The sequence below is a fragment of the Dromiciops gliroides genome, chromosome 1, assembly GCF_019393635.1.
Source record: "Dromiciops gliroides isolate mDroGli1 chromosome 1, mDroGli1.pri, whole genome shotgun sequence".
In the NCBI taxonomy this organism is placed as follows: Eukaryota; Metazoa; Chordata; class Mammalia; order Microbiotheria; family Microbiotheriidae; genus Dromiciops; species Dromiciops gliroides.
In genome coordinates this window covers 497,827,711-497,847,486 of record NC_057861.1, presented here as the reverse complement: position 1 = coordinate 497,847,486, position 19,776 = coordinate 497,827,711, and the positions used below count along the sequence as shown (strand labels likewise).

Genomic DNA, 19,776 nt, shown 5'->3' with positions numbered 1-19,776 from the left:
GAAAAGAAACAATTTGGTAAAGTCCAAGAATATCATAAAGGATATGATAACTATTTAGGAATGTCTTGCCTAATTGTTTGCCTTTGAGTTAAACTATATATATATATGTGTGTGTGTGTGTGTGTGTGTGTGTATATATACAAATATGCACACACATTTATATGCACATATGTGCATGTATATGTTGTATGTATGTATTATGATCTTAGAGAAGAACCTACCCTTTAAATATCTAATGTCACGGAACTTTGCTATATACAGAAAAGAAATATAAGTAGGACTTGGGGGCTTTGAAAAGAGTAAAGTATAGTAGCTAGAGATCACCAAAATGCTTTATTAAATTAATCAAATCTATGCCATTCCAATAAATGCAAAATTATTAAGAATGTAAGCAAATGTTAAATTTTTCTTTGGCATCATTACATAGATGATATACTTTTGTTACTCAAGGTACAAATGATATCTAGAATACCTAGCAGAATCTTAAGGTTTTAGAACTGTTAGGAAATAAAACAAAATTGGGGGAAATGGCTGTCATGGAATAAATAGAAGCTATACATATAAGCAACTCCTTGGCTGCTGAATTGTTAACAACCCCCTTAGATAAAACAACATCAGACAAGTTACAACTAGTACCCTAGTGGACAGCACTCCAGGAGGTCACAGGGAGGTCAGCTTTGAAGGAGAAATCCAAATGAAATATAAACACAGCATTGTAGAAACAAATCTCCCATAGCTTTATCCAGCCAGCATTAATCTAGGCATCAGCTGTGGAGTATAATCTAAACAAACGGATCGGTCGATTCATACATCTGGAAGCTGTCATATTTTGGAGCCTCCAAGCAGAGTTATGTATAACTGAAACAACCAGTTGCATGTACTAGCTTTTAAACTTGTTGAAGGGTCAAGAATGGCAATGTGAAAATACTACAGCTCAAAGTGTCAGCTGTATTCTTTGGAACTGACATGAGACTGACTTTAATTTAAAAGGGGGGGGGGGTTAGGAGGAAGAGGGACTAGAGAGGATTCCTTTCAACTACTCTATCCCCAACAAAATTTTCAATAAGACTGATATATTACTGAAAAGGTATTATTAGAATCTAATAAATGCAAATAAATAATTCTTTATTTTATCTCCTCCTTCCCCCCTATTTTAACTGGGAGGACAGGGCTGGGAAGTGGTTACATTTCATGTGAATGCTTACGAAATGCAACAGATCTGACAGCCCAAGATACATCGAAAGATTTTGTTATACACTGTATTCAGATAATAGATGAATTTTACTACCTCGGGGCAGCTAGGTGGCAATAGTGGATTGGGAGCTTCATCTAGAGTCAGAAAGACCAGAATTCAAATTTAACCTCAGACACTACCTGTGTGACCCCAGGCAAGTCACTTAACCCTGCTTGTCTCAGTTTCCTCAGCTGTAAAATGATCTGGAGAAGGAAATGGCAAACCACTCCAGTATCTTTGCCAAGAAAACCCCAAATGGGGTCGCAAAGAGTTGACATGACTGGAAAGACAGATCAACACTACCTTAGAAGGTAGTCAAGGCGATTCAGAGCTGACTCCTTCTGACAATGTGTTTTGACTCAGATGTCCAAGTATTCATTAATTTCTTCTTTTGTAAGGGTGCCCTGAGAGAGGAAGGTTTCAAAATACAAACATCTGTCCTATCCTGAGACCATCACTGACCTATAAGGGCTTTTAAAAGAAGGAAAACCAGAACTATAATTTCGGCAGCCAAAATACAGTCCAGCATGTCCTGTCAGTTTTATACTAAGGTCCTTAATTCAAACAGAAAGAAAGATAATAGACGATTTCAAAACATGTTACTGAATCTATGAATCTTCCAAAGCAAGAATGATGTTCTCGCTAGAGTTTATATACTATCCATGGCTCTCTCCAGCTTCAGCTAGGAGAGAAAATAGATTCTGCTATATCTTCCAAGAGAGGAAATCTACCTTGAGGTGCCCCCTTCTAACGTGAATCCTGGTTCTGTGTGACCACAGGTAAGTTGCTTAACTTCTCTGTGTCTGTTTCCTCATCATTAGAATGATAAAGTTAGATCAAACAGCCTCTAAGGTCCTTTCCAGCTCAAAACCCATGAGCAATGATGTCAAACTCAAATAGAATGGTGGCTTCTAATATAGAGATTGAGGATCCCTGTAGATCGCGTATTAAATTAATTTTAAAATGTAATATTATCTGGGCTATCTTGTATTTTATTTATTTTGGTAAATGTTTCCCAGTTATATTAATCTGGTTAGGACACACACACACACACACACACACACACACACAGAGGCAACCTCCCCCTCCTGCATTAACACCCCCCCCCAATCTGGAGCCAAAAGATGTTGAATTGAAACAAAAACAAAAAACTGCATGCATTTCTAAGAGAATAATGCCAGGTTTCACTTGAATAAGAAAGCTGTTGCATTAATTCACATATCATCCACATGATAATGAAGCCCCATTTTGAATAATAATTGTACAAGGGCATAGTTTTAGAGAGGTCATCTAATCCAACCACCTCAATATCTAGATGGGCAAAGTCAAGCCCAGAGTGGTTAAATGGCTTGTCTGAGGTCATCATATAGGTCCTGAGGAGAAGAGTCATAATTCTAACCCACGTTGGCTGATTTCCACATGTAGGGTTCTTTTTCACTGTTATGTTTCCTCCATGTAAGTTATTCTTCATTTCATGTGATCTTACCCAAAGGGGATTGGCTAGGATTCTTTCTTCCAATTACACTATGTCCCCTTAACCAGAAGAACTATTTGGCTAAGTAGATACTAAGAATAAGCATAGCATAATTTCACAAGATAGTAAAATAGTAAAAGAAATTTTGAGCACAGGCCAGAAATAGAGTTTAGAGAACTGGCCTTGAGGTCAGGAAGCTCTGGATTCCCTGTTACCCTGGGAAGGTCATTTAATCTCTCTGCCCCTCAGGCAATATTTTAATACCATAAATTACCGAGCAGCTGATGATCTGCATTGATAAAAGGAGTTTTCTCACCAGGAGTTTCCTTACATGGCTGACATCATAGACCAAGTCCCATGGGGGGTGGGGGGGGGGGCGCGGCGAAGCACAGGTAAAAAGAATAATCACATGCTGTTCTTCCTCAGAAATATGTTATTACTTCTTACTTCTATTTTGTCACTCCTCCTCAGAAACTTTAAAAGCCCTCTGTCCATCTTGCAAACTTCCCCCCCCACCTCCACAATCTGTTGACACACTTAACTTCACAGCCTTATTTTCAATTTACTCCCTCCAGTAGTCTAGGCAAATTGGTCATTTCACCATCCCTCCCCTGTCTCCATACCTCTGTTCAATTTGTTCCCTAAGCCTGGAATACCTTTTCTTCTTCCTTTCACATGTTGACTTCCTTCCCATTCCTTTAAAGTGCAACTCAAACCTCACTTCTTGCAGGCAGCTTCCTTGATGACCCAGTCAGTAGGGACTTCCCTAATATTTCATATGGTATGTCGTTTCCACTTCTCTTAGCCTTCTATATTAATCTGCATGATAGTTACTTGTATCCCCCTTCTGGACTCTTAGTTTCCCTGAAGGTAGACTATTTTATCTCAACTTTACAACTCAGAGAGCATAATAGTTTACTTATTATAGAGTAAGCCCTTGGAAATGCTTTTAGAGGCAATACATATTATTTTTAAAAAAGAACACTGGACTTGGAATGGGATGACCTGGAATCAGGAGTCAGAAGACCTGGGCTAAATTCATTTCAAGCTTCTATGGGGGGGGCAGTTTAGGGGTGAATGGGAAATGTACTATACAGATCTACCTTCCCAAATTGTAAGAATCTAAATACTAAATAATCACTAAATACTCTTGACTGGAAAGACTATCAGAGGTTTTCCTCTGATGGAATGGGAGTTTGTGATTAAGGGCAGTGTGGTATTAGGGTAGAAAGGGAAAAAAACACCCCGATAACTTTAAAAGGCAAAGGAGATACCAAAAGCTAAATTAGGGTGGATTAAAAATAAACCCCTGGGGGGCAGCTAGGTGGCACAGTGGATAGAGCACCGGCCCTGGAGTCAGGAGTACCTGAGTTCAAATCCGGCCTCAGACACTTAACACTTACTAGCTGTGTGACCCTGGACAAGTCACTTAACCCCAATTGCCTCACTAAAAAAAAAACAAAAACAAAAACAAACAAACCCTGGGGCAGCTAGGTGGTGCAGTAGATAGAGCACTGGCCCTGGATTCAGGAGGACCTGAGTTCAAATTCAGCCTCAGACACTTAACAATTACTAGCTGTGTGACCCTAGGCAAGTCACTTAACCCCAATTGCCTCACCAAAATAATAATAATAATAATAACCCCCCCTTTTTTTGCCTGACAGGATAAGATTTAGGACAAAGGCATTCTGGTACCAGTAAGTATACAAAAAGCCAAATAAATTGGAGCAAATAAAGGTCTATGGGGGCAAGCAAAGAAAAATGACAAAAATAAAGAGCTCTGGAAAAGGTTTTTTTTTTTTTTGGCCAGAAAACTTTATCTGTTCCCTTTTTGTCTCCACCTCAAATCCTTGTTTATTACACCTCCCTTCATAAAATTGGCATATATGTTTTGGATGCAATAGCTTATAGTATATACTGTATTCAACCATATTACCTTGAAACCTATCAAACATCATTAAATTTAATTTTCAAAATTTGAGTTACTTTGAATTTTAATTCCTTAGACATCATACCTCTAGCAAAATACAATACTGTAATACATTCTGACACTGTGCATAATGATGTAAGTTAACTCTGTCAATGTAAAATCTTAGACTTGGGATTCAAAAAATCAACTTCACCAATACAGGATGGGGGAAGTATGATTAGAGAACACTTTGTCTGGGAAAAAAAAACACAACAGAATGAAACTAGAGGTTTTAGTGGAAAGCAAGCTCAATGAATCAGCAATGTGATATGGTAGCCCCCAAAAAAGCTAACATGATTTTGGATTCAAGGTAAAGGCTCTAGGAACAAAGAGAGATAGTCCCTCTGCACTATGTCTTGCTCAGACAACATTTGGAGTATTGTATTCAGTTCTAAATGCCAGGTTTAAAAAGAACATTGGTAAACTGGAAAGCATCCAGCCCATCCAGGATGGTCAACGGCCCTGAGTTCTGGTCATCTGAGGACTAGTTGAAGGCATGGGGAATGTTTAGCCTGGAGAAGACTCAAGGAGGACATGATAGCTGTCTTCAATTATTTGAGAGGTTACATATAAGAGGAATAATTAGACCTCTTCGGCCCCAGAGGGAAGAGCCAAGAACAATGTGTAGGAGTTGAAGGGAGTTAATTTAAGCTTTATAGCAGAAAAAAAAAGTTTTTTGTTTTTTAACAATTCCAACTATCCAAGAGTAGAATGTGCTGTCTCAATAGTTGCTGGGTTCCTCTCCCACCTTGGAGGTCTTCAAGTAGAGAGAAGCAGGATGAATACTTGTCAGGATGTTATAGTAGGGATTCCTTTGAGATATGAATTGGACTAGTTTCCCATTGAGGAAGTTTCCTACTCTAACATTCTATGATACAGTGTTTAGAATTCACTTGTACACAATTGTCTCTTGTATGTAGTGAGACTTTAAAAGGCAATAATAGGAGCAGCTAGGTGGCACAGTGGATAAAGCACCGGCCCTGAATTCAGGAGGACCTGATTTCAAATCCGGCCTCAGACACTTACTAGCTGTGTGGCCCTGGGCAAGTCACTTAACCCCAACTGCCACACACACACACACACACACACACACACACACACACACACACACACACACGGCAATAATAACCAAAGCAAGAAAACCAAAGAGTTTTTATCACAAATGTCACAAAAATCTTTCTTAAGTATGCTTTTTATCTTGCCTATGTAGGTCTGCAGATTGTACTTCACATATTCAAACTGTCTTTACAAAACAGTATAGCAAACAAATCTTAAAGGTAGAATAAAATACCCAAGCTAGAAATAGATTCCTTTAGTTTACCACCTGTATTTAAAAAAAAAGATTTAATATGGAAGACATGAGAATAAAATTGGTATGTACAGCAGATGCAACAGTTTTTTATAACATGCAAATAGATTGTCATTTTCTGCCACTTTCAGCACAGGTAAAGCATCATTGTACAAACTGTACCTTAACATCTTTCTCCCTACAGTCTCTCATGCTATATTCTCTTCTTTTACCATTGAAATATGCAATGACTATCATATAGATTATTTGTATAGTACCCATATTCATGACCAACACATTTATACAATCTCTATTAAGAACACATCCAGGGGCAGCTAGGTGGCGCAGTGGATAGCGCACCGGCCCTGGAGTCAGGAGTACCTGAGTTCAAATTCGGCCTCAGATACTTAACACTTACTACCTGTGTGACCCTGGGCAAATCACTTAACCCCAATTGCCTCACTAAAAAAACAAAACAAAAACAAAAAAACCACATCCAATTCAACCAAACTTCTCCATTCATTGATAGTCCTGTAAAAAATGGAAGTATTTTCCATGTAAATTTAACCTTGGACTCTGTCTTTTCATTTTAATTAGTTGATTTCCACTGATGTTTAGGAAATCAGGGAATTCTTATTTCTGGATCCAAATATTTATACTATGTACTTCTGACAGGAATAAACTCACTATATAAGGAAATTAGATATTTCTCTGTATAGTCAGGAATATTTGTGAATGAATCAGTCATAAAATATTCTGAAGACCATTTAGCAAGGCTTCCATGTACTTATTAAATTATTGATTCTTCTAGATGAGCAATAATATACTATGGGGGAAAGTTTTGAAATTGGAAGTGAAGTTTTAATACCACCTTTGCCACTTTCTAACTGTATAATCTTGGATAAGTCACTTAACTTCTCTGAGATGTGGTTTTCTCATCTACAAAATTAGGGGTTTGAATTAGATGAACTCTAAGATTCTTTCTGGCTCTAAGGCTATGATTCTGTGGACTAATAAATGTCAAAACAAGAGGTCAAGGCAATGGAGAGGCGATGACATATGTAAATCATTTTGAGTATGCCACCACAGTATGTAGTGAGAAAGTTCTCAGTGGCAAGCATCAAGGTGAATTGAGGGAGGTATATGGAGAGAATATTTTTATATATTACATTTTCAGCTACAAAGTTTTCCTTAAGGATCTAGGACCTTGAGCCACTAGATAATGATTACTGCAGTGTGAGCATGTAATAACATTGTAGACAACTGTTATCAGCAAAGTACTGATAAGAAGCAACATGAATTAATGAAGAAAAGATAAAGACCAAACTAGGAAGCATACTTCTTTTAAATGAAACATCCAAGAGCAGCACTTCTTTCCAGTGAAGCACTTGAGAGGCAGCATGATATGGTAGAAAGAACACTGAGCTCTGGCTTTGCCACTTATCTGTGTGCCTTTGGGCAAATTGCCTCTTCAGTTTCCTCAACTGTAAAAATGAGAGGGTTATATGTGATGATCTTTAAGGTCCTTCTTAGCTCTTAAATTTATTTTAAGAAAATGTTTTAAGAAGTTGAAAAGTTGTTTTCATCAGTAATAAATGTTGTACTCCAGCCAAACTCTTATTTGTGATCTAGTCTTGGGTCTAGTGAACATTATTGTCTAATCTCCCTTACCTCTAGCTCCCCCCAAATACATTTAATAAGCACGCACATTTTCATATCACAAAAACAAGAAAACTATTCAGCCCTAACCTCTTCCCTGGCCTCCAGTCTTGCATCTCCACCTGTTTTTCAAGCATCTCATACTGTCCAGTAGAAATCATAAATTCCACACGTCCAAAACTAAAATCATTCTTTCCCCTTAAACACCACCCCCCTCCAAACTTGCCTTATTACTGTCCAGGATAACACCATCCTCCCAGTACTTCAAGGTTGATAACCTAGATGTCATCCTTGATTCTTCACTATTTCCCACCCCCTTCTCCCCATATTCAATCTGTTGCCAAGGCCCATCAATTTCATCTTGGCAACATCTCCCAAACATGCCCCCTTTTCTTCTCTGACTGCCCCCACCCTGGTTCAGGTTCCCATTTGTACTACCGAAGTCTTCCTGTTTAGAATCTTTCCTTACTTGATTCAATTTCCATTCAGAGATCAAAGTGTTTTTTGTAAAAACAAACAAACACAGGTCCAATCATGTTAAACTCCCTACTCAATTAACTCTAGTGGTTCCCTAGTCTTCAGGATCAAATACAAAATGCTTTGTTAGGCCTTCAAAGTCCTTCATAAATAATACAGACTTTTCCTACCAGTCTTTTTACACCTTAGTCCTTGCCATGTATTCTTCAATCCAGTAACACTGGCCTCCTGGCCGTTCCCTATGTCTAGAATGCTCTCACTCTTGATCTCTGCCTCCTGCCTTTCTTGGGTTCCTTTTAAGTACCAACTAAAATCCCATCTTCTACAAGAAGCCTTCCCAAACCCTTTTAATTCTAGCACCTTACTTCTTTCAATTACTTCCTATTTATTTTACATGTAGGTTATCTGTACATATTTGTTTGCTTGATTTCCTTCCCCATTAGATTGTGAGCTCCTTGAGGACAGGGATTATCTTTCACTGTTTTTTGTGTTACAAGTGCTTAGCACAGTGCCAGGCACATCTTAAATGCTTAATAAATATTTATAAAATGATTGTCTTTTGTTAAACACCAGAAGAAGACTGAAGCTCTGGGGAAGATACAAAATTTAGATAAGACATGCCTCCACCTTCAAGGAGTTTCTAATCTAGTAGGAGGATAAAGACTTGAGTACAATACACAATATGATACAAGTGCCTTAGAATCTAACAGAACAAAGTGATATGTAAGTGATATGAGGTCAGTGGGACAAGGCCTTTACCAACCAGAAGGAACCAGTTGAGGATTCCTAGTGTAGATGGTATTTGAGTGGGTCTTTAAAGAGTAGGAATCCACTAGACAAAGATGGGAGGTTATCCTAGGTAAACAGAGTAGCTTGACTATAAACACAGAGGTTTAACAGCAGTGAAGAGGAGGCTGGGATTTGTCTAGGATGGCTGAAACTTAGTCATTATCCATTGAAATAATATGAAATAATAATGGAAAGATAAAAAGTGTTGCCAGGTTATGAGGAGCCTTGAATATCATGGAAAGAAGAGTGAATTTTACTTGAGAAGGTAATGGAGAGCCACTGAAGACTCTTAAATGGAAAGGAGAGATAAGACAAAAGGTTGATGGTGCAACAGTTCCTTCCAGATGGATAATATTGAAGGCCTGGATTACAGTAATAGCTACAACTGGAAAGAGAAAGGAAAGTTCGCATTCAAAAAATGTTTTGGAGGTGGAATGACAAGTCTGTTTGAATATGAGAGGCGAGGAAGAAGCAAGAGTCAAAGATAGAGTCAAAGATTTTGAGCATGAACGGTAATCCCTTTGACAGAACTAGTGAGGTTAAAAAGAAGTTCATATTTAGAGTAGCAATATTATGAATTCAGTTAAGACACATATTGAGTTTGTGGTGCCAGTAGGCCGTCCAGTTGGAGAAGCCTGAGAGAATTGGATTTAGAGTCAGAGGAAGTGGCTTCAAATAAGGGCTCTTTTTTATTTATTACCTGTGTAACCTTGGTTAAATCACTTAGCTGTGGGCCTCAGTTTCTTGTGGTATGGAACTGCAAAGTGAAATACTCTAGAGAATTAAGTGGACAATTAGTAAGGTAATATACACCTCTGTGTATGAAAGAGTTGAACTAGATGTAGAGTTCTATATCTATGATTCTGTAACATAATGAACTAGAACTCAGATTGGACCTGTGATTTCATTAATTCCCAGATGAAGAAGCTCCTATCAGTACAGGTCAACACCTTCTTTCTAATTTATAGTCTTAGAGAGTTTCTCAGAGCACTGAGTGGTCAATAACTTAGCCAAAGGCACACAGCTAGTTGTAAAGCCAAACTTGAACTCAAATATTTCAGGCTCCAAGGCCAGCTTTCTATCCACTAAACCTTGATGCCTCTATGATATTATAGACAGTATAATTATGTTATATGTCTACTAAAACAATACTGCTGCATATATTAGGTGATAACTATAATAACACATTTGAGTATTTTCATTTCTGACCAACTCTCCCTTGATTATGAATCTATAATAACTCCCTAATGCTTAAGTTTAAATTAAAATTCTTCTTTTTGCTTTTCAAGCCTTTCATAATCTTGTCCCTACCTTACCTATGCAAGTTAATTTTTCTCTACCCTCTAACATTCAGCATGTACTTCAATACTGTCATCCACACTATCCTCCACACAGGCAACATTGCCTTTTGCCTCTCTGATTTTGCTCATGCTATTTCCTCTGCCTACAACACACTCTGTTTCTCTACTTATGGCCCTCTTCCATGAAGCCTTTATAAACTATTACATTGTTCCACTAAACCAGTGGCACTAAAATTCTTTAATAGTGCCTTAAATAGGAGCAGCTAGGTGGCGCAGTGGATAGAGTACTGGCACTGGAGTCAGGAGGACATGAGTTCAAATCTGGATACAGACACTTGAACCTTACTAGCTGTGTAACCCTGGGTGAGTCACTTAACCCCAATTGCCTCACCAAAAAAAAAAAAAATAGTGCCTTAAATAATTGAAGAATGAGTAGTATATTAAATTACCCTAGGGATTCAAAACACATTTTTGTTGTTTGAAAGGGGTTCAAGGAACAAAAAAATTCAGGGACCACTGTACTAAATTATAATCTCTATGATAGGAGGCTCCATATCTTACCTAAACTTTGTATCTTCTAGTTCCTAAAGTATTGTTGTACTCTATACTAATAAGTAAGTTTTTAAATTTTCAGATTCAGTGCAATTAGCCTCAATCAATGAACCAATCAATTTTTATTAAAAGCCTCCTGTGTCAGGCATTGTGCAAACAAATAGAAAGAATAGAGTAAGTCCTACTCTAAAGAAATATATTCTAAAGTCAGGAAACTCAATTTCCTTAACTGTAAAATGGGTTTAATAATAGCACTGACCTTAAAGTGTTGTTGTGAAGCTCGAATGAGATATTGGAGTTTACTTTTTGCAAACCTCTCTATAAATATAAGCAATTATAATTATTCAACACCATATATTTTAGCACTTTATTATTTTTGAATTATTTTATATATAATTATTTGTCTCTATAACTAGATTGAGGGCATGGACTGTATCTAAACTTCTGATCTTTTACAGTACCTAGCATCATGCATTCAATATTTCCATTGAATTGGTCTTGATTCATTGTGTGACATTGGCTGTATGGATCTGGTTTCTTCAACTATAATGAACGAATCAGACTATATGGTCTCTAAAGTCCCTTGCTGATCTAAATCCTCTTATCAACTGACTCCTTTGGCTTTCTCAGTCTTTAAAATGTCTAAACTAAATGTACAAACTAAATGACATTTAGGTAATTATTTGCTGGCTTTGATCCAAATAATTTTTGTTAATAATTGGAAAATTTTAGGTAAAAGTGTTTTTATCATGGTCTCACTAATTGTCCACTTAATTTTCTATTGTATTTCATTTTGCAGTTCCATACCACAAGCCATCATAGTAGGTCAGAGCAAAAATAGCCATTTGAACAAGACTAACTGGCAGCAAAAATCTCAAGTCAAGTCCACACTGGCATTTTGAAAAGGGTAACTGAAACAAGTATCCAGATAAGTTCTATAAATCCAGCTTTGCCTCACTTATCAGGGTACTTATGAAGAAAGGCTTTGTGTGTATATGTGTGTGCCTGAAAAAGATGGCAAAATGCCTAAAGTTCCCTTTGTTAGTTGAAGACCTGGCCAAAAGTAATATTTATTACAAAATTTTCAAACAACAGAAAGTATTCACAGCAAGGAAAAACCCACCATGTGTTATCTAAATAGTATCAATAAAAGAATGTAAAATGTTTCAGTCTTCATCGATGTGTCTATTGAGGATTTACAACTGACTTAAAAAGAAGCCTCACAGGGAAACTCCCAAATTATGGAATGTGGATATAAGACTGGTAGAACTCCTCAGAGAGCTTGGGTGGCTCATCCTATAAACGTGCTTCCTTACATTTTTTCTTTCTCCCTACAAAATGCAACTTTCTACGATATAATTCCATTAAATAAGCCCCCACCCGTGAGGAAACATTAATCTACTTTGCAAACATGCGTTCCAGTTCTGTGCTTTACTTTTTTTCCTCTCTCTCTCTTTTTTAACCTTGAGACAAATGTTTTTTTCCCCCAGAGTTGAAAGCTGTCCAAAACCAGGACCACACACGCAGCCTCTGCAGGCCTGCGCTCATCACGTTCTCCCTCCTCCAGCAGCTCCAGCGGCAGCGGCTGCCTCTGCTGCTGGGGATACACTCATTCCCAAAATGGCGGAGGGGTGGTCTTTCTTCCCCCACTTTCATGTCTTTTTTGGAAGAAGAGAGGAAAGGGGAGATTTATGGAGATGAATGTAGTATAAAAGAAAAAAGAACTTTTTTCATTAAAGTCTCTCCAGATTTGAAAGAAAAAACTCAACACCAAAATCAATCCCAAGATACTTCCCCCCTAAAAATGGTTTAACCCAAGGAGCTGCAAGCCTTCTCTCCCCCCCCTTCACCCCCACCTTTTGCTCTCCACACAATCTCCCACACCACCTAGCAAAACACTGTGGACCAGAATAGATTACAGCAAACTCTTTGTAGGTTTTATCTGGCATCCGGCCAAACTGCTAAACAATAAACAATTCCCCCTGGTGTAGGGAGGATTTTTAAAAAAGACTTTAGGTATAGTCTCGTAAATATCTTTATCAATTGAAAGAAAATAAAAGGAAGCAATACAATGTGCTGGGTCTCTTACCTTCTACCCAAAGCTCTTCCACGTTGGTTTCAAGATTAGCTGCCTTTAATCCTACAGCGAAAGCCCCAAATATAAGGAGGCCCACAACCAAAAACTTGCCGCAGTTTTTTTGAATGTAACAACCCAGTTTAAATAATAGTCTCTGAAACTTCGCTCTCAGCCACAGCGGCGCTTTCCTGCCGGTAGCCTTCCCCTAGAATGCAAGCAAATATTAGGAATAAGTGCTTCGAAATCACCATGTACATTTAATGCACCGTGTACAAAGATGTTTGTGCTTTGGGGGCACGCCTCTCCCTTATCACCCCCGCCCCAAACACATATTCACACTCAGTCTTTTGGTTGGACTTGGGAGAGCCGAGGTGGATTTGCTGGAAGTGGCAAGGATTTGTTCGGAGTGGGAAAGAGAATAACATGAATTTCGAGTACATTAGCAAATAATTTCCACAGTGTAAGTAAAAGGGTGAATGAAATGGTTAACCCAAGCACAAGGGCACTTGCTAATGTTGGACTGGTCCCTTCTGAAAGCATGGTGAGGAATAAGGTGAGAGTTTGGCCGGAGGGGCGGGGTGTGGGAGTGGGACGAGAGAGTTATTCATAAATCAAACCCTGGTTTCAGAGTGAAATCTGTATCAGCACCGTGAGTGAGCGTCCCTCTAAGCACCTCCTTCTGGGACTCTACAAGTCCAGGGGTGGCTGAGGGGAGGGAACGAGGCGGGTGTGTGTGTGTGTGTGTGTGTGTGTGTGTGTGTGTGTGTGTGTGTGTGTGTGTGTGTGTGTGTGTGTATGTGTGTGTGTGTGTGTGTGTGTGTGTGTGTGTGTGTTACCGATCTTGGTCCTGGGGAAAGAAATCATTCATACTTAGAATATTTACAATGGGAGGGGGGGTAGCGGCAGGGAAAATTAATATACAAGAATTACAACCAGCTAGAACTACGACCACAAGAATAAACACCTGGTTCCCCTCTTCCCCTCAGGTCTTGTTTTATCTCAGGGATGGTGAGGATAAATGGATGGCGAGGTGGGGGGTGGGCGGGTGGGGGTGGGGAAGGATGCTATTTGATAACAATTTGATTTGTTGCCATTTCCTCAGCCCAGCTCCCACAGCCTTCAACACCAACTTTGTAGTAAAATGCAAGATCCACGTGGCGGGCAATGCTGCAAGATCATAGCTTAATCGTGATTCATTTCCATAGAGTTAGGAGACGCTGTGTGATCTGAATTAAGAAGTAGAGCAGCCATCTGTAAGTTACCACAATATTTGTGAACAGAAGAGGGCAGCCACATGGGTTTTTTTTCCCTCCCCTTTCCCTTCTTGCTTCTGAAGCATTTTTAAAAAATCTGCTTTCTGAAAGGAAAATAACGTTTAAGGAAAGGGAAATATCTGGGCGTTGTTTATTCTCGCAGATATTTCTTCTGCAGAATCAGCAACCCGGGGTTCTCTCTGCTACATTATGTTTACACGGAATTCCTGGATTCCACACATTTCAGTAAGAGTAACGAACACAATGAACCCGGCGACTCAGTCAGACCTGCACCGCAGATTTAAGGTGGCAATTTGTTTACAACTTTCACTTTTCCTACGAGCTGGCGATCACGGTAAACCAGTCAAAAAGAAGAGAAGGAAAAAATACCCTCTCCTCAAAGGCGATTTTTAAGGGATTTGAGATTTCACGCTTACTCAAAGCTTAACAAAAGCAAAACGGGCTGCCAAAAAAGGAAACCACCTTTATTTCTACCCCCTCCTCCTTCCTCTCCCCGCCTCCCTCCACCCCCACCCCCAAAATATGTTAAGAAATGTGGCAGCATTAGAGGAGAGAGAGAAAAGCCAATCTTAGAGAAAGGACAGAGGGAGAGAGAGCCAGTACAAGTCTTCAGTCTTTTTCTAGATTGGTTTAATGGGAGAAGAATTCGAATGACCCAGAAAGTGTACGATAGTGAGGGAGAGCACATTACACAGTTACACACACACACACACACACACACACACACACACACACACACACACACACACACACACACACACAGAGTTCCACCCCCTGCAGAAGTTAGACATCCCTTTCCTTCCAATGCTGGTGGGTGTGTGTGGGTTTTTCAATTCCCCTAGTCTATTTTCCCAAGAGAGGTGAGTGTGTGTGCGTGTGGGTGCTTCCAAAGAAAAAGAGGGGAAGGTGGAAAGAGGGAAAGGGATGCTGGGGGGAGGTCCAGAAGGAGGGAGAAGAAAGACAGAAATGCACCTTAGAAATCTGCTCCAACGCGAAAGCCGCATCGCAGTAGCTCGGCCGCTGCAGATACTCCAGGTCTGGTGCTCCGGCGCGTCGGCTCCCCCCGGTCCTTCTCCGCCTTCTGCTGCCGTTTCCCCCAGGCAGATCGGGGTCTCTGCTGCAGCCTCCGCTGCCGCCGCCGCCGCTCTCAGGCTCCGCAATGTTAACAGCTGAGGCCATGTTGCCGCCGCCGCCGCCGCCGCGGTGACTGAGCTGCCCCTGCTGCTCCCGCATCAGGCGGGCTGGCTTGTCTCGGTTCCCCCACCACCACCACCACGGCGCGCTGCTGGAGCTGGCTGGTGATGCCGGGGAGTAGGCTCCGGAGAACGCTTCTTTCTGCGGGTGGCTCCGGCTTTTGCTGTGGTTGCTGCTGCTGCTGACAGACCTCCTCATACCGCGGGGGCTGCTGCTGCTGCTGCCGCTGCTGCCGTTGGAGAAGAGTCAGGACCTGTGCCTTCCATTGCAACATTTCGTGGTGATCCGGAGGTCTCTGCTGCGGCCGCTTCCCACATCCAGTTAGTGAAGAGGGTGAGAGGGATCCGTATGTGTGTGTGCGCGCACGGGGGGCGAGCCTCTCTCTTTCCTGCTTGCCCCCCCTCCCCCCGGTGTCTCCTTCACCACCACCAAACAATCCCCCCCACCACTTCGTCCACTCCTCGTTTGCCCCCTTTTCCAGACCCTTTTACTTGAGAAAATGAGAGGAAACCCCCAGAGATCCCACCACCGGGATTTTCTTCCTCGGCTCCTTTTCTTGAGTTGGTTCTCCGGGAAGAAAGCAAAAAACCACGGCAGAATCCGAGCTTTCTTTGCTCTTCTCAGTGCTGCTGGGGAGTTGCTGCTCCTGCTCTTGCTGGTGCTGCTGCTGGAGGCGGAGGCTGCTGCTGTGATTGCTCCTTCGACTCTGGCTCTGGCTTCTGCTCCTTGCGGACTCGCTGTACCATTCTGTTTCAGTGCAGCGCTGGTCTCTGACTCCCGGGACTTTGGGACTCCAGTCTGTGTGTGTGCAGCAAGCAGCAGCAGCTCCTTGATTCAATAGATGAGATGGAAGAAGAAAAAAAAGAACTCTCTCCATTTGGAGAAAGAGGAGGAGGAGGGGAGGGGGTGGAGGGGGAGAGAGCCAGCGAGAGAGAAAAAGGCTGGAGCTCCCGCCCCTGGGGCTGTCAGATGGCTAGGATTTCTGCAATGCGATTGGCTCAAGGAGGGCAGAAATTACTCAGCAAACATGACTATTATTAGCTGCTTAGCAACAGCTCACCAAAGTAGAGAGACCACCCAGGCAGGCAACCCTAGTGTGTGCATCCCCAGCTTCAAGGGGAGCCTTAAAGAGCTCCAACCTTCTTGCATGCAATACTTCCATTAAGGAATGCTCCCCCCCTTCCTTTTCTTTTCAAAAGTGTCTTCTTTTTATGAGACGCTTTTTTTTGCACACACATACACACACACACACACACACACACACACACACCTCGCAATGTACAAAAAAGTAATATTTTTTTAAAGCGCTTAAACAATTTCTGAAACTCCTAAAAAGAAAATCTATTCACAGGCACCTTGGCCTCAAGCTGTAGCAAATACTGGGAGGTCCGACTTGAATTCCCAGGCTTGAACCAATAATGACAGGGTGGTGGATACCGAGGTAGTGTGTGCCAATTCCACTCCCCCCCCCCTTTTCTTTTATAACTAAAAGGAAGACAGTCTCTCGCAAGAGAAATACGCCTTACATTAAAGATAAACAAAATGGAAAGTTAAAAAAATACAACACAAGAACATAAAAACCCCTTCAAATCCCCTGCCTACTCCACCCCTCCCCCTAAAAGCCAACTATATTCAAGGAAGGAATTAGTCATTTATACTTTAGCATTCAGATACCCGCAGCAATCGTATAAGGGGGAGGGAGGCTGTTTTTATTTGAATCTAAAATATTACATAGTTTAAAAAGAGTCGTTTGCAATCTTGGCAAAATTGAATTTTTTTTCCTTCAAAAGAAAAAAAAGAAGTTACTGCCACTTAGTTTGCTTCCTTTTGACCCTCTTTTAGTAAATGTATCTATTTATTTAATATCAATTGCGAAATGATTTTTTAAAAAGCGGTACGCGTCCTTTATATATTTAGTAATAGCGTGACGTAGGGAGGAATGAAGGCTTTGATGTTGAATTCATTCGAAACAAATTGTGCACTGACTGTAAGAACCCATCCCGACGCTTTAGCTAAGGTCACGAAGATATCCTGGGCTTTACTTTCCCATTGGGATAAATAGCCCCTTTGGAAGCGTACATTGTTAATTTGCCAGCAGTAGGGGCTTGCCTTACAAAATGTCTCAGAAACTCGACTGGCTCGATCGCTTTTTTTTTTTTTAAAGAACGTGGGTGGGATTTTTGGTGTTTGTTTTTGTTTTCCCCCTTAGCTTTGCAAGTTATGAAATTTCTCCCCGCAGTGGAGATCAGGGCACTAGCCTTTTTTTTTTTTTTAAAAACTTGACTGCATTGCGAGGAAACTAGCGGGATGTTGTGTCGATTGAGGCAGTGAAATGAGGGAGTGTTGCTTTAAGGTGCACACGGTGTGTGTTCATTGAAAAAAAAGAAGAAAGAAAGGAAAGGAGAGAAAAGAAAGAAACCCAGATGGAGGGAAAGTAGGAGGGGCGGGGATGTAGAAGGGGAGGAGGGCGAGGGAGCGGGGAGGTGGAGTCCCAGCGAGGCCACGTGACCAACGAGCCGGGAGCTGAGCCTCAGTCCTCTTAGGTTGCCGCAGACCTACGAGCACCACTGCCTGGGGGTGCGTGCGTGCGTGCGTGTCCGAGCGTGAGGAGGCGGGGGATGGGGGGTGGTGAGGGGAGCTCACGCCGCTGGACAGGCAAGTGACAAGGCAGAAGCGGAAAGGGAGAGTGCTTTCACTGCACGCCCGGCTTTGTGATTCACCGAGCCGGGGCAAGTCCACTGTGATTTTCATTACTCTATTCCTTCTAACTTCTTTTTCCCTCCCTACTCAGAGGGGTTCGTGTTGTTAAGGAACTGGAGGAAAAAGGGGAATGCACCGTTTAAACTCCTGCCCCTCCCACCCCAGTTATGCGCCGCTGCCGGTGCAGAAAGGCATGCCAGACAAGCCATAGTACATTCCTAAAGGAGGTCTCTTCCCCCTTTACGTTACCCAATACCAACGAGGCTTGACTACTACCGGCCAATAGCAGAGAGGAAAGGAAACATTTCCATTCAATTCTGCCCCAAGTCTTGGAAGATGTCACGGGCTGCCGGCCGGTGGAGAGACAAGCCCACTGATTCCAGCGCACGCGGCTCTGGCAGAAAGAATCCGGCGCCTTCCTTCAGTTCTTAGGGTTTCTGAGTGCCACTCCTTTTCTTTTCTTTCTCTTTCTCCCTACTACTACCCTCTTTCCTCTCTTTTTCATCTTTCCCTAACTCGTGTTCTTGCCTTTCTTCGTATTTCCAGCGCTTTGTACAGTGCCGGACACATAGTAAGCGTTTAATAACTGCTTGTTAATAACCTCTCTCTCCCCCAATCCCTCCTTTCTTTCCTTTGCAATTCATCTTTTCCCCTATCCCCACCCGCCTCCTAGTCCCCTTATTTTCTTTCCTTTCTTTTCTCTTTTTCCTTTTTACTCTTGGAATTTCCCGTCCCCAATTTTTCTTTCTTCCTCATAGTTCTGACCCAAAAGAGGTAGAAGGGAACCCTCACACGTGAAAATAGCTTTCACAAATGACACTCTCAAAGACCAGAAGGGGCACAGATTCACGTGGGCGTTTTCATCTCCTAAAAGGAAGAGCAGCCAGGCAGCCGGGAAATTTAAAACTGAATGCCTTAACCAGGACATGGTATCAGTATGTGCCTATTCGCTCCACGAAGTATCTACAGCAAGACCTCTTTAAAAGCCAGTATGATCAAACACAGTATATACATAAAATACAGAAGTGTTAAGGCTAAACATTGTTGCAGGAAGTTTTGACTTAGTATATGACAAGGCTGTAATAGGAAAAATCAATCTTACAGTGAAAACTAGCTTTTAAAATCTGAGAAGCACCATTAAATTGGATTGATGTCACATGCTGAATGAGCCTGCCAAGATTTCAGGTCATACAATTAAATGTTCTATGTATATTTTAAATAATTTCTTTAAATGTTGGGTGCACCTCTCATTTCAACTCATTTGTATGAGTCAAATACATAGAATAATATAGGATCGTACATTTAGAGGCAGAAGGTACTTCAGAGCTGATCTAGTACAATCTCCTAATTTTACAGATGCCCAGAGAGGTTGTGACTTGTTCAGGGTCCCACAAGTGCTAAGTAACAGAGCTAATAATGAATGCTAAGACAACCAGATGTCACCACATACACATAAGAACATAGAGATTTGCATGTTTCTTCAGCTGCTGAAGATAAAACAATTATATCATAAATCACATTTCCAATTCTTAAAATTTGGGGATCAAATTTCAATTTTTTTCTCTGAATGTTATAATTTAAGTTAATATTAATTATTTCCTAATTTTGTTTAATTTTTAGGGTTCCTCACACCAAGAAAATATGGTAGTGAATATTAAATCATCTTTGCATGGAAGAAACATTCTTCTGCTCTTACACTGGTATCCTTTCAAGAGTAAGACTTCTTGCTTCCATGTTAATTTCATTCAGTCTTACTTTATTCCTAAATGCTTTGAACATTGATCCCTG

The 19,776-nt window shown here is 41.0% G+C and overlaps 1 protein-coding gene across 1 annotated transcript in view; it reads right to left on the bottom strand.

Annotated features, from left to right (window-relative positions):
* Positions 1 to 15,486, bottom strand: part of PTCH1 (patched 1) — an 81,596-nt gene extending 66,110 nt beyond the window's left edge. Inside the window, 2 exon segments of the mRNA XM_043977732.1 lie at positions 12,833 to 13,025; positions 15,067 to 15,486. Coding sequence (XP_043833667.1) covers positions 12,833 to 13,025; positions 15,067 to 15,486 — 613 coding nt within the window.
* Positions 15,487 to 19,776: the final 4,290 nt, after the last annotated feature.